Genomic DNA, 16394 nt, shown 5'->3' on the forward strand with positions numbered 1-16394 from the left:
TCCCAACTTATTGTGGGAAGCTTGTGGAAGGCTACCCAAAACATTTGACCCAAGTTAAACAATTTAAAGGCAATGTTACCAAATACTAATTGAGTGTATGTAAACTTCTAACCCACTGGGAATGTGATGAAAGAAATTAAAGCTGAAATAAATAATTCTCTCTACTATTATTCTGAAATTTCACATTCTTAAAATAAAGTGGTGATCCTAACTGACCTAAGACAGAGAATTGTTACTAGGAGTTAATGTCAGGAATTGTGAAAAACTGAGTTTAAATGTTTTTGGCTAAGGTGTATGTAAACTTCAGACTTCAACTTTATATATGTGTATACATATATATCATACATACACACACACGCACTGCAGAACACCCATTTTTTATGCATTTGATTTTTACACTTGAGGACTTTGACGTTAACAAGAATTTCTCTACAGTCTACAGCAGATGTTTTTGTTAAGTCTATAACAGTTACAGTATGTACATAGTTAGAGTGCAAAGTCTATAAGCAGTGCATACTGTGCATTTTGGAATCTGCTCTTTTGACTAATGCTAATACTGTGTATTTGTCTGTTATACTGCAATATTCAAAGATGTGGTGGAAGATATGATGTATGTTCCAGAGTAGTGCATCGCAGTTAATTCATTTACTAAAAAGGTTTCTGAAGTGTGCCAGTGAAGTAGTAGCTCACTTTTGCATTGTTACACATTATAATGTACCAGACATACGCTTAACCATGCAGACCACCAAATGCACAATGGACATGAATTACACAGTTCTATAAAATAACTAAACAGAACAACATATAACCTGCAACACTTATTGTGTAATATTGCTCTATCATTTGCTGTGAGTTATTATCCAACAATGTCCCATGTCGATTGTTGCATTTACAATATAGTTTTAAATTTGTTGTGTTTGTGCCCAGTGTCAATCCTAAATGAACAATGTTGTGGTCCTTAGCAGGTAATGATTACACTGTTCAAATATGGTGGCTTGCCAGTACCAAACAAACGTCATGTTCAACCCCTCGGACAATTTACTCCAGAAAAACATTCATTATAATAGTTTAAAGGCCCAGTGCAGTCACCACTTCAAATTAGTGGATTCGGCTATTTCAGCCACACCCGTTACTGACAGGTATATAAAATCGAGCATACAGCCATGCGATCTCCATTGACAAACATTGGCAGTAGAATGGCCTTACTGAACAGCTCAGTGATTTTCAACATGGCACTGTCATAGGGTGGCACCTTTCCAACAAGTCAGCTAGAGCTGCCCCAGCTAGAGTTCTGCCCAGCTAGAGCTGCCCCGGTCAACTGTAAGTGCTGCTATTGTGAAGTGGAAACGTCTAGGAGCAACGAAGGCACAGCCGCAAAGTGGTAGGCCACAAAAGCTCACAGAATGGGACCGCTGAGTGCTGAAACGTGTAAAAATAGTCTGTCCTCGGTTGCAACACTCACTATCGAGTTCCAAACGGTCTCTGGAAGCAACGTCAGCACAATAACGGTTCGTCGGGAGCGTCATAAATTGGGTTTCCATGGCCGAGCAGCCGCACACAAGCCTAAGATTACAATGCGCAATGCCAAGCGCTGGCTGGAGCGATGTAAACCTAGCCGCCATTGGACTCTTTCTGGAGTAATGACTCACGCTTCACCATCTGGTAGTCCGACGGACGAATCTGGGTTTGGAGAACGCTACCTGACCGAATGCAGACTGCCAACTGCAAAGTTTGGTAGACAAGGAATAATCGTCTCGGGATGTTTTTCATGGTTCGGGTTAGGTAAGGCCCCGTGTAGCTCAGTTGGTAGAGCATGGCGCTTGCAACGCCAGGGTTGTGGGTTCGATTCCCACGGGGGGCCAGTACAAAAAAAAGTATGAATGTATGTAATTGTAAGTCGCTCTGGATAAGAGCGTCTGCTAAATGACTTAAATGTAAATGTAATAAAAGGTAGTTAGTTCCAGTGAAGGGAAATGACACTAGACGATTCTGTGCTTCCAACTTTGTGGCAACAGTTTGGGGATGGCCCTTTCCTGTTTCAGCATGACAATGCCCCCATGCACATAGCGAGGTCCATACAGAAATGTTTTTTCGAGATCAGTGTGGAAGAACTTGACTGGCCTGCACAGAGCCCTGACCTCAACCTCATCAAACAACTTTGGAATGAATTGGAACGCTGACTGTGAGCCAGGCCTATTCCCCCAACATCAGTGCCTGACCTCACTAATGCTCTTGTGGCTGAATGAAAGCAAGTCCCTGCAGCAATGTTCCAACATCTAGTGGAAAGCCCTCCCAAAAGAGTGGAGGATGTTATAGCAGCAAAGGGAGGACCAACTCCATATTAATACCCATGATTTTGGAATGAGATGTTCGACGAGCAGGTGTCCACATACTTTTGGTCATGTAGTGTATATTGAAAGCAGGTGCTTCCACACAGGTGTGGTTCTTGAGGTAATTAAGCAATTAACATTCCATCATGCTTGAGGTCATGTATAAAAATGCTGGGCAGGCCATTATTTTGGTTACCATGTCTATGCCCCCATAGGATGACAATGCCCCCATCCATAGGTCACGAGTGGTCACTGGATGGTTTGGTGAGCATGAAAACGATGTAAACCACATGCCATGGCCGTCTCAGTCACCAGATCTCAACCCAATTGAACACTTATGGGAGATTCTGGAGCGGCGCCTGAGACAGCGTTTTCCACCGCGATCAACAAAACAAATTATGGAATTTTTTGTGGAAGAATTGTGTCACATCCCTCCAATAGTGTTCCACACAGTAGATTCTATGCCAATGTGCATTGAAGCTGTTCTGGCTTGTGGTGGCCCAAAGCCCTAATAAGACACTTTTATGTTGGCAGTTACCTGTCTACTGTATTTTCACAGTATGAGGTTGGAATAATACTGACATTTTTTAAATTATGATAATGCCCTTTTCGTGGAAGAGGTGTTTGAAAAGACCGCCTTAAATTTCACAATTCACGACACAAGACCTTTAAAAAGCCAGTAGCTCTGTTGGACCAGTGCTGGATACCACAGAATACAAACATAACAGAATGAGAATACTGATATGGGAAGATAAAATGCAGTGAAGTTCAATTGCAAGTTTGAGATGAACAGTAAAAAAAGTATAAATGTTTCATATAATAATGACTTTTGTGAAGGTATTGTATACTACCCTGGCCCCAACTCTTGGCAAAATGTGTTTTTTGCTTACATTTGTCTCAAATTAACATTCTAGAAACCTTGCCATGTTCTCGTCCACCTCGGGGAAACACAGTGATGTAATACTGTGATTGTTTATAATGTGCAGTGAAATTGACCACAAAGTCTATAAGCAGTGCAAACAGTGCATTTTGGAAGCTGCTCTTTTGACTACCGCTAATACTGTGTTTTTGTCTGTTATACTGCAGTGTTAAAACATTTTGTGGGCAGTACAGTATGATGCATGTTCCTGAATAGTGCAAGGCAGTTCATTAAGGCGAGGCACCACACCCTAATATGGTATTTTCACAATTCTTTTACCAGTTGAATATAGACACCAATATAAACTTTTCTGTATTACAACTTTTCTGAAATATTTTAATACAATATGTAAATGAGGCAACTTTGTTACAACACTCCAGTACCCAACTTGTGTAGAGCAGATTGTGGATATATACCTTTTTGATTCTTTCTATCTGTAAAATAGATAGAATTGGTGCGTATTTAAAAATAAAAAATCTAGAATCAAAATTTGAAAACGTGTCTCTCTAAGTCTGGAGAATATATCTAAGGATAACCACACAACATGTGGTGAATGCAGATGTTTCTGAATCTGAGAAAAACTATTTGGCGTCTGACTTTCGGGAAATGGCAATTAAAGAGAAGTACAATGAATTTAGCCTATTTAGACCCAATCACGGTCTCTTCAAAGGTACTACTTATAGTCTAGTTTGTAACATTATCTATGAAATGGGCTTTTAAATGATGCATGATTACATGTAGTGAGTTTAGAAATTATGCATTTATGTCCATTTGAATGTGGTTAAAATTCTACAACAAAAAATTATGACGGTAGTATGATAAACATTTACATTAAGTTTGACTTTTTTTATTTCGCTTTTTGAAAGTACTAATATTAAAGGGCCGAAATACCCCAAAATATTAAAATGTACGTTAATGCAAAAAATGTCATTTCAGCCTGTGGTGCTTCGCTATAATTCATTGATTAATGGTTGCTGAAGTGTGGTTTGGCTCTTAAGTGTGCCAATGAAGTAGGAGCTCACTATTGCATTGTTACACATTATAATGTACCAGACATACGTTTAACCATGCAGACCACCAAATGCACAATAGACATCAATTGCACAGTTCTATAAAATAACTAAACAGAACAACAACATATAGCTCTATCATTTTTTGTGTTATCATCCAACATGTATTTTGACAATGTCCCATGTCCATAGTTGCATTTCCAAAATTTCCAATATAGTTATAGTTTTTAAAGTTTTAGTTGTCGTGTCCTGTGCCAATCCTAAATGAAAAAAATGTGTGGTCAGCACTCCCCTAAGCAGGTAATGATTACATTCTTTAAATATGGGAGCTTTGCCAGTACCAAACAAACATGTCAAAGTTCAACCCCTGATCAATCCCAAATGAACCACACACAGTATATAAAGTGAATTTGGTCCAAATTAAGACGCCAAAGCTGCTGTCTGGAAGGGTGAGTAGGCTACTCTACTGCTATCTATCTCTACACTGGGAAATGTTAACTGGTAACTGGCTCTATAGCTCTGGGCCCGGTTTCCCAAAAGCATCTTAAGGCTAAGATCATCGTTAGAACCTTTGTAGGAGCATTGTTAAATCTTTGTGCTGTTTCCCAAAACTATCGTTACTAAAGTTGCACTTGAAAAAGCTTGTTATTTACTGCCTGTCTCAGAGCACTCATAGAACAGCTAAGCACGTTAGAGTTTTTTTTGCCCTTCTGTGTCACTTTATACACAGAAGATCTCTGCTAAATATAGAATCACAATGCTTATCTGTCTCTCTGTGACTGCCGATAACTTCAGAATGAAGTTGACTACAAATACAAAGTAGCCAATATGTTTGCAATTGTTACAAACAAAAATAATTTTAAGGTAAGATTTGGATGGAGAAAGCTGATCCGAGAGCAGTGCTGCCTTTCTTTCGAATCTATCAGTATAGAAAAGTATTCGGAAAGTATTCAGACCCCTTGACTTTTTCCACATTTTGTTACGTTACAGCCTTATTTTAAAATTGATTAAATCGTTTTTTCCCCTCGTCAATCTACACACAATACACCATAATGACAAAGAAAAAACAGTTTTTTTGTTTTTTTTGTGCAAATTTATTACAAATAAAAAAGTGAAATAGCACATTTACATAAGCATTCAGAACCTTAACTCAGTACTTCGTTGAAGCACCTTTGGCAGTTATTACAGCCTCAAGTCTTCTTGGGTATGACGTTACAAGCGTAGCACACCTGTATTTGGGGAGTTTCTCCCGTTCTTCTCTGCAGATCCTCTCAAATTCTGTCAGGTTGGATGGGGAGCGTCACCGCACAGAATTTCTGGGCCATTCAAGGACATTTAGAGACTTGTCCCAAAGCCGCTCCTGCATTGTCTTGGCTGTGTGCTTAGGGTTGTTGTCCTGTTGGAAGGTGAACCGTCGCCCCATTCTGAAGTCCTGAGCGAATTGGAGCAGGTTTTCATCAAAGATCTCTCTGTACTTTGCTCCGTTCATCTTTCCCTCAATCCTGACTAGTCTCCCAGTCCCTGCCTCTGAAAACCATACCCACAGCATGATGCTGCCACCACCATGCTTCACCGTAGGGATGGTGCCAGGTTTTTTCCAATCGTGACGCTTGGCATTCAGGCCGAAGAGTTCAATCTTGGTTTCATCAGACCAGATAATCTTGTTTCTCAGGGTCTGAGAGTCCTTTAGGTGCCTTTTGGCAAACTCCAAGCGGGCTGTCAAGTGCCTTTTACTGAGGAGTGGCTTCCGTCTGCCCACTCTACCATAAAGGAATGACTGGTGGAGTGTTGCAGAGATGGTTGTCCTTCTGGAAGTTTATCCGATCTCCACAGAGGAACTCTGGAGCTCTGTCAGAGGGACCATCGGGTTCTTGGTCACCTCCCTGACCATGGTCCTTCTCCCCCGATTACTCACTTTGGAAGGGCGGCCAGCTCTAGGAAGAGTCTTGGTGGTTTCAAACTTCTTCCATTTAATGATAGAGGCCACTGTGTTCTTGGGGACCTTCAATGCTACACACATTTTTTTACTACCTTTCCCCATATCTGTGCCTCAACACCATCCTCTCTCGGAGCTCTAAGGACAATTCCTTCGACCTCATGGCTTGGTTATTGCTCTGACATGCACTGTCAACTGTGGGACCTTATACAGACAGGTTTGTGCCTTTCCAAATCATGTCCAGTCAATTGAATTTACCCCAGGTGGACTCCAATCAAGTTGTAGAAACATCTTAAGGATGATCAATGGAAACAGGATGCACCGGAGCTCCATTTTTTTGTCTCATAGCAAAGGGTCTGAATACTTATGTAAATAAGGTATCTTTTTTATTTGTAATAAATTTGCTAACATTTCTAAAAACCTGTTTTCACTTTGTCATTATGGGGTATTGTGTGTAAATTGATGAGGAGAAATTGAATTGAATCAATTTTAGAATAAGGCTGTAATGTAACAAAATCCGAATTCACTGTAGACACATGCTCCAATGATGCACATGGTGAACGTTATCGCTGCGTGGTGTTTTGGGAAACGCATGTTACATCGTCAGCCGTTGTAGGAACGATACATCATTAAAACAGTCGTAAGTAGGGTTGCAAAGCTACCGGTAATTTAACAAAGTCACCGGAATCTTCAGTAATTTTGTTAAATTATACTTGAATAACTTTTAAAAAATGTATTCATATTTTGTATTCAATTTTTATATATCTCTGTCCATATTGTCCATGAGTTTCTAATAGATAGACCGTATAGTTCAAGAGAAAATAGCCTAATTAATGAAAAAAGCATTTAATCAATAATGCCATTATTTTCAATTACCTCTGCAACTTGTCCAACTATTGACTTTTTTCACAACTGTCACCAGTTTCATGCCCAAAAAAATAAATAAAGGATATTTCATGCTTTTGAATACCAATGGTATTCACTAAGTTTATGGTTTAGGATCATGTTTACAGCTTTGTCATTATATATTTTAAAATCATCATATTTAATTATTTCATATATTTTACATGTGACAAGGCCAGAGGAGGGCCAGAGATAATTAAAGTTTCACGACTTCCGCCGAAGTCGGCTCCTCTCCTTGTTCGGGCGGCGTTCGGCGATTGACGTCACCGGCTTTCTAGCCATCGCCGCTCCATTTTTCATATATCCATTTGTCTTGTTTTCATACACACCTGTTTTTCATTTCCCCAATCAATCCAATTGTATTTAACCCTCTGTTTTCCATCATGTTTTGTGTGTAATTGTTTTCATGTCAAGCGATGTTCTTTAGCGCTTTACTTTATTGTTCCGTTTTTTTGAGCGCGTTTGTTTTGTTGTGCTCCCGGTTTGGAACTATAATAAAGTGACATAAAGACACTTGTGATAATCTGAATGACCAAAAGGGCCATAAATGTCTTGTGATAGATTACAGTACATCAAATTATTGAAATATACCAAAAATATGGTAGTTTACTGGTAAACTTTCCAGTAATATACCCTCCCTTTGCAACCCTACTCCTAATATTGAGTTCCATCGCTAGCGGGAAACCGGGCCCTTTCCCCAAAAAACATATTAAGGCTAAATTCATAATTTAACCCTTCACGGCAGCATTGTTAAATCTCCGAGCTGTTTCCCAAAACCGTCGTTACTAAAGTTATACTTGTAAAGCTTGTTATTTACCTACTGCCTCAGACCACTCATAAAACAGCTAAGTGTGTCGTTAGATGCTTTTTTGCCCTTCTGAGTCACTTTATTCACAAAAGATCTATGCTAAACATAGAAACAAGTCTTTGCAATTGTTACAAACATGTGAAGGATAAAAATATGCTTGAAATGAAAACCGAGATGACTGCATTAAAAGATAAATAGGCTACGTATATTTGAATCATATTGAAATCAATTTCATGTTCAATCAATTGAGTTCTGTTTTTGCCTCAATATATTTTATGATGTGTAACATGTGCGCAATGATGTGACCAATCTGTGACTTAGAGCATAATAAACTGCCTCAATATTTGCAGCCATAGGTAGTAATATCTCTCTAGGTCGGAGCTGATCCGTTGTCAGTAGTGTGGAGTAATTACAATGTTAAGGTAAGATTTAAATGGAGAAAGCTGATCCGACAGCAGCGCTGCTTTTCTTTCGTACCTATTAGTAACAACACACTTAGAGAACCTTCTGGCCGTTGTAGCAAAGATGCATCCTTAAAACACTCCTAAGCAAAAGTTCCATCCCTTTCAGGAAACTAGGCCCTGTAATGGTTGTAATTTCATATTATTCTGTACGTAAATCAGAGACACTCCATTTAGTTAGTTACATGATATGATATGTTATGTTTCGTATGGTATGTATTCATTTGTGGATGTCCATCATCCATTTCGTATGATATGTTACGAATTGCAATTCATACAATATTTTATGAATTTTCTAAACTTATAATATGTTACGAATTTGTAAAACATATGTTATGAATTCAAATTTGTTGTGGCTAATGTTAGCTAGGTGGCAAACGCTAACGTTAGCTAGCCAGCTAACATTAACTAGGGTTAGGTTAAAGGGTTAAGGTTAGGAGTAGAGTTAGCTAAAAGGGTTACGGTTAGGGTTAGTTAACATGCTAAGTAATTGCAAAGTAGCTAAACAGCAGTAAGTAGTTGCAAAGTTGCTAATTAGCTAAACTGCTAAAGTTGTCCATGAAGCTTCTTGACATCATTTGAGTCAATTGGAGGTGTACCTGAAGATGTATTTCAAGGCCTACGTTCAAACTCAGTGCCTCTTTTCTTGACATCATGGGAAAATCAAAAGAAATCAGCCAAGACCTCAGAAAAAAAATTGTAAACCTCCACAAGTCTGGTTCATCCTTGGGAGCAATTTCCAAACACCTGAAGGTACCACGTTCATCTGTACAAACAATAGTACGCAAGTATAAACACCACGGCACCACGCAGCAGTCATACAAATCAGGAAGGAGACGCGTTCTATCTCCTAGAGATGAACGTACTTTGGTGCGAAAAGTGCAAATCAATCCCAGAACAACAGCAAAGGACCTTGTGAAGATGCTGGAAGAAACAGGCACAAAATTATCTATATCCACAGTAAAACAAGTCCTTTATCGACATAACCTGAAAGGCCGCTCAGCAAGGAAGAAGCCACTGCTCCAAACCGCCATAAAAAAGACAGACTACGGTTTGCAACTGCACATGGGGACAAAGATCTTACTTTTTGGAGAAATGTCCTCTGGTCTGATGAAACAAAAATAGAACTGTTTGGCCATAATGATCATCGTTATGTTTGGAGGGAAAAGGGGGAGGCTTGCAAGCCGAAGAACACCATCCCAACCGTGAAGCACAGGGGTGCTTTGCTGCAGGAGGGACTGGTGCACTTCACAAAATAGATGGCATCATGAGGGAGGAAAATTACGTGGATATATTGAAGCAACATCTCAAGACATCAGTCAGGAAGTTAAAGCTTGGTCGCAAATGGGTCTTCCAAATGGACAATGACCCCAAGCATACTTCCAAAGTTGTGGCAAAATGGCTTAAGGACAACAAAGTCAAGGTTTTATTTGACCTTTATTTAACTAGGCAAGTTAATTAAGAACAAATTCTTATTTTCATTGACGGCCTAGGAACACTGGGTTAACTGCCTTGTTCAGGGGCAGAACGACATATTTTTACCTTGTCAGCTCGGGGATTCGATCTTGCAACCTTTTTGTTACAAGTCCAACGCTCTAACCACTAGGCTACCTGCCGCCCCAGTATGGTATTGCAGTGGCCATCACAAAGCCCTGACCTCAATCCTATAGTAAATTTGTGGGCAGAACTGAAAAAGCGTGTGTGAGCAAGGAGGCCTACGAACCTGACTCAGTTACACCAGCTCTGTCAGGAGGAATGGGCCAAAATTCACCCAACTTATTGTGGGAAGCTTGTGGAACGCTATCTGATACGTTTGACCCAAGTTAAACAATTTAAAGGCAATGCTACTAAATGCACTCAATTAGTATGTAAGCTTCTAACCCACTGTGAATGTGATGAAATAAATCATTATCATTTGACATTCTTAAAATAAAGTGGTGATCCCAACTGACCTAAAACAGGGAATTTTTACTTGGATTAAATGTCAGGAATTGTGAAAAACTGAGTTTAAATGTATTTTTCTAAGGTGTATGTAAACTGTACAAACATACACACACACACACACACATATATATATATATACACACACACACACACACATTTATGTGTATATATATACGCATACATACATATATACACATACATACATATGTGTATATATATACATACATATATGTATGTATGTATATATGTATGTATATATACACATATACATACACACACATATATATACATATATATATGTGTGTATGTATATATATATACACATACACACACATATATACACACGTATATATATATACACACACATATATATCCACACACATAGACATATATATCCACACACATAGACACACACACACACACACACACACATACACATACAGTATATGTCACTGGCCAGAAATTTGTGTTCCCAGATTGAATGGGTTTAGCCTATATCATTATTGAAAAGACCTCTGAATAGCGGTACATCTTCCAGATAGTGACATTAATTGTGGAATCGACACCAAATTGATTGACTAATGACACATTTTTTTACTTTGTAATAGTTGCCAAGATGAGGACAGCCCTGTGTTTGTGGATCGTTATGGGAGTGCTCTGCCCGGGAGAGGTCAGAGGTCACAAAGGTAACGGAGGTGACCGCCACCACGGTCACAGTCGCGACCATGGTGGTGACCATGACCATAGTGACAGGCGTGGCCGCGAACATGGTGACAGGCGCGACCACGGTCACGGGCGCGACCATGACCATGGTGACAGGCGCGACCATGACCATGGTGACAGGCGCGACCATGGTCACGGACGAGACCACGGGCATCATCATCATCATGAGCCCAGTGACAACAGCACTAAACCAGTGATCCAAGGAAACTTGGAGTTTGCTTGCAGCCTGTACAATCAGCTGGTGGCTCAGCCTGACAACCAGGGCAAGAATGTGTTCTTCTCTCCGCTGAGTGTGTCCCTGGCCCTGAGCGCTCTGTCTGTGGGGGCCAAGGGTCAAACCCACCAGCAGCTTTTCACTGGTCTGGGCTTCAACAGTAGCCTACTGACCCAAGAATAGGTGGACCAGGCCTTCCAGACCATCCTCACACAGCTCAACCAGAAAATAGGTGTGAACCTGACTGTAGGAAGTGCACTTTTCATGCAAAACACCTTTACACCACGCCCCGAGTTCCTAGAGGACTTGAAGCGCTTCTACCCTTCTGAGGGTGTCACAGTGGACTTCACCAACACTGCTAAGGCCATCGATACAATCAATACATACGTGGAGGACAAGACTAAAGGCAAGATAGACAAGTTAGTCAAAGATCTGGACCCAACCACTGTCATGTACCTCCTCAGCTACATTTACTTCAAAGGTAAGAGGATATTGCAAACTATAAGACAAAAAACAATAATACAAACATGAAATAGGGTCCTTGAAATGAAGTAGAGTTCACTTCTTTGATGGATACAGATCTTGTGGAATCAATTCCTTCTAACTCTGTCAATATGGATTTTTTTTGTCTCTGGATGTTGTTGGTGTTATTGATGCCATTGTACCTTTTGGCTGTATCTCTTGCTGGGTCTCCCCCTCAGAAAACCACTTTTGGTCTGGTAACTTTTACTCATCACATCACACCCTGAAATGTTTTACGATTTTCTAATTCTCAAGGAAAATGGGAGATTCCATTTAACCCTGAAGACACGAAGGAGGACACATTTCATGTGGATGAAAACACCACTGTTCCGGTCCAGATGATGAGCATGATGAAGAGGTTCTCCGTCTACTACGACCAGGAGATCTCCACCAGTATCCTGCATCTCCGCTACAACGACTCAGTGTCCATGATGCTGGTGCTACCAGAAAAGGGACTCGCTAGTCTGGACGAGGTCATATGCCTCAACCACATCACCAAGTGGCACAGGTGGAAGAAGGCCAGGTATGACCTGTCTCAATCATTAAGCACCACTCATAGAACTTATAAACGTTGGGTGGGTAAAATAACCACATATCACAATCATTGCAAGTAAAACCTTCTTCCTGTCCATGTTTGTCTTTAGGGAATACCATGTGTATGTTCCCAAGTTGTCCATCACCACAACATACTCCCTCAAGGACATTCTGAGTGGAATCGGAATGCCGGACATATTCAGTGATCGAGCTGACTTCAGTGGAATATCAGAGGAACTGAAGGTGGCTGTCTCAGAGGTGGGGAAATCATTCACTCTCAGTGATTCATAAAGACATAAATATACAGGGAAACAACAGCAATACAGCAACAGCAATGCACTAACCTCTCGAGCACAACCATGTAATGACAGCCTTAATGGTGTGGTCATTTCAATTGGTAGTTTTATCCCTGCTTTTTCAAGGAACCCCTGAAAGCTCTATCTGGCTCCCCAGGGTGTCCTGGGAGAATCACTGCCCTAGAACATATTATATGTGAACCATGTGAACTAGGCCTATGTACTGTACATCAGACTGCATTGTATGGTTGTTTTCAGGTGGTGCACCAAGCCTCCTTGGATGTGGATGAGGCTGGAGCGACCGCAGCAGCTGCCACAGGTGTGGTCCTTATGCCCCTCTCTTCCCGACACACCCCTGTGTTGAAGTTCGATCGTCCATTCATGGTCTTTGTCATGGACCGGGAGACCAAGAATATTCTCTTCATGGGCAAGATCATCAACCCAGCCAACAAATAAAACCGGTGCTATGTAAAATCTGTGCTGCAGAAAACATGTGGTCTATAATCACAAATTGAAATCTAAGTGCTGCTGTTAGGAAACCAGTAAGCAAACCCATCCAAACTCTTCTGGGTCAAGCCTGGGAACCCAAAGCTAACAAGTGTATAAATCCTCTGTATTCACTTTGCTGGATATTTGTACAACTATTAAATACATATCACCATTTGCTGCCAGTCTTTCTTCTTATCTTTTGGTTCTATGCCTAATAAAGCATGTTACAGAATTTGGACACATACATGTTCTTGCAACGTTCCCATGAAACGTGTCTAGAACATTAATATAATATATTCGGAGAACGAGTCAAATCACGTTCGTATCTATTCCTCAGAGATCCTAGAAGGTAACAAGACTTCACTATTTCATTAGGGGTGTGCAGTCGTGGCCAAAAGTTTTGAGAATGACACAAATATTAATTTTCACAAAGTCTGCTGCCTCAGTTTGCATGATGGTAATTTGCATATACTCCAGAATGTTATGAAGAGTGATCAGATTAATTGCAATTAATTGCAAAGCCCCTCATTGCCATGCAAACGAACTGAATCCCCAAAAAACATTTCCACTGCATTTCAGCCGTGGCACAAAAGGACCAGCTGACATCATGTCAGTGATTCTCTCGTTAACACAGGTGTGAGTGTTGACGAGGACAAGGCTGGAAATCACTCTGCCATGCTGATTGAGTTCGAATAACAGACTGGAAGCTTCAAAAGGAGGGTGGAGCTTGGAATCAATGTTCTTCCTCTTGCAACCATGGTTACCTGCAAGGAAACACGTGCCGTCATCATTGCTTTGCACAAAAAGGGCTTCACAGGCAAGGATATTGCTGCCAGTAAGATTGCACCTAAATCAACCATTTATCGGATCATCAAGAACTTCAAGGAGAGCGGTTCAATTGTTGTGAAGAAGGCTTCAGGGCACACAAGAAAGTCTAGCAAGCGCCAGGACTGTCTCCTAAAGTTGATTCAGCTGCGGGATCGGGGCACCACCAGTACAGAGCTTGCTCAGGAATGGCAGCAGGCAGGTGTGAGTGCATCTGCACGCACAGTGAGGCGAAGACTTTTGGAGGATGGCCTGGTGTCAAGAAGGGCAGCAAAGAAGCCACTTCTCTTCAGGAAAAACATCAGGGACAGACTGACATTCTGCAAAAGGTACAGGGATTGGACTGCTGAGGACTGGGGTAAAGTCATTTTCTCTGATGAATCCCCTTTCCGATTGTTTGGGGCATCCGGAAAAAAGGTGAGTGCTACCATCAGTCCTGTGTCATGCCAACAGTAAAGCATCCTGAGACCATTCATGCGGTGGGGTTGCTTCTCAGCCAATGGAGTGGGCTCACTCACAATTTTGCCTAAGAACACAGCCATGAGTAAAGAATGGTACCAACACATTCTCCGAGACCAACTTCTCCCAACCATCCAGGAACAGTTTGGTGACGAACAATGCCTTTTCCAGCATGATGGAGCACCTTGCCATAAGACAAAAGTGATAACTAAGTGGCACGGGGAACAAAACATTGATATTTTGGGTCCATGGCCAGGAAACTCCCCAGACCTTAATCCCATTGAGAACTTGTGGTCAATCCTCAAGAGGCGGGTGGACAAACAAAAACCCACAAATTCTGACAAACTCCAAGCATTGATTATGCAAGAATGGGCTGCCATCAGTCAGGATGTGGCCCAGAAGTTAATTGACAGCATGCCAGGGCGGATTGCTGTGGTCTTGAAAAAGAAGGGTCAACACTGCAAATATTGACTCTGCATCAACTTCATGTAATTGTCAATAAAAGCCTTTGACACTTATGAAATGCTTGTAATTATACTTCAGTATTCCATAGTAACATCTGACAAAAATATCTAAAGACACTGAAGCAGCAAACTTTGTGGAAATTAATATTTGTGTCATTCTCAAAACTTTTGGCCACGACTGTAGTATATCCTATAGGACACCATATTTGGTCAGAGAGCGACGCCTTCATGGCACGCCGATGACGTGGGCGGCCATCTCTTGAACGACAGCATGATATTCAGCTATGAAGTATTAACACTGTTTGTTTTGCAAATGTTGAACTTATAATATGACTAGTAATACTTGGAAAGCTAAATCAAAGTCCAAGTATACAGATTTGACGATATTCTCGCAGAAAAATGGAATATGAATGTGAATGTCTCCTTCACGATTTGCCCAAATGTACATGGGGACTTCACACTAAAAGTCTTGAGGATCAGTCATACTCCAAGTTATCCATCTGAAACTTTGCACATACACTGCTGCCATCTTGTGGACACTATCGGAATTACAACCAGAGTGATGGCTACAACAGAGACCTTTCTCTTGCATTTCAAAGATGGTGGTAAAAAAAACACTGGTTGATTTTTTCTATCATATCTATTGTGTTATATTCTCCTACATTCAATTTACATTTCCACAAACTTCAAAGTGTTTCCTTTCAAATGGTACCAAGAATATGCATTAAATCCAAGATGTCGCAGCAGTCAGACGTCTTTGTCCTCGTCCTGTCGCGTCCCATGTATATATATTTTTCTTCGCATATCCTTTTTTATATTTTTCTAAACATGAACTTCAAAATACTCTCCTGCAACCCGCCTCACCCAATGTGGTGTGGATCTGCTTTTTTCCTTTACTTCGGAACCGGAATCCCCTAACAGAAGCTAGCCAGCTAACTTGCTACGAGCTAGTAGTCAGCTAACCACTGCTAGCGGTCATCAGCTAACCTTTAGCTCGGAACACTCTTGCCTAGTTTGCTAGTTACAATCCTAGTGGCTACTCCCGGCTAACGTCTCTGTCCCAAAGCAAGCACCAATTAGCCTGGAGCTAGCCCGTGCTAGGCCCATCTCCCGGCTAGCTGAAGAGGTCCATCAGCCACTCTGCCAATTGGCCCAGACCCCTTTTACTGTCGGTACGGAGCACCTTCACGACTGGACTACCAACGTAATCTGCCCAAGGGGGTTATTCAACTTGCTCCTACATTGCGACGTCCCCTGAATACCCATCTGCTAGCCTGCTAGCCGCGGCCCGCTAGCTGGCTAGAGCATATCGGACTGTTAGCTGAATAGGTCCATCGGTCAATTTCTTGGGCCACTATACCTATTTTGCCAATTGGCTTGGACCCCTTTTACTACACGAAGCCCTGCTTATCCATCACGACTGGACTACCGACGTAATCTGCCCGAGGGTTTTTTCCCCAACAGGCCCCTCCGTCGCGACATCCCCTGAATGCCCATCTGCTAGCCTGCTAGCCGCGGCCCGTTAGCTTTCTAGAGCATATTGAACTGTTAGCTGAA

At 41.3% G+C, this 16394-nt stretch overlaps 1 protein-coding gene across 1 annotated transcript; it reads left to right on the forward strand.

The window, feature by feature from the left end:
* The first annotated feature begins 1559 nt into the window (after nucleotides 1-1559).
* Nucleotides 1560-13266, forward strand: LOC120052326 (hibernation-specific plasma protein HP-55-like). The gene is given in 5 exon segments (XM_038999211.1): nucleotides 1560-1782; nucleotides 10920-11729; nucleotides 12026-12293; nucleotides 12415-12562; nucleotides 12859-13266. Coding segments are annotated over 5 exon segments (1632 nt in total). The 5' UTR covers nucleotides 1560-1574; the 3' UTR covers nucleotides 13057-13266.
* Nucleotides 13267-16394: the final 3128 nt, after the last annotated feature.

The sequence above is a fragment of the Salvelinus namaycush genome, chromosome 1 (genome assembly GCF_016432855.1).
Source record: "Salvelinus namaycush isolate Seneca chromosome 1, SaNama_1.0, whole genome shotgun sequence".
In the NCBI taxonomy this organism is placed as follows: domain Eukaryota; kingdom Metazoa; phylum Chordata; class Actinopteri; order Salmoniformes; family Salmonidae; genus Salvelinus; species Salvelinus namaycush.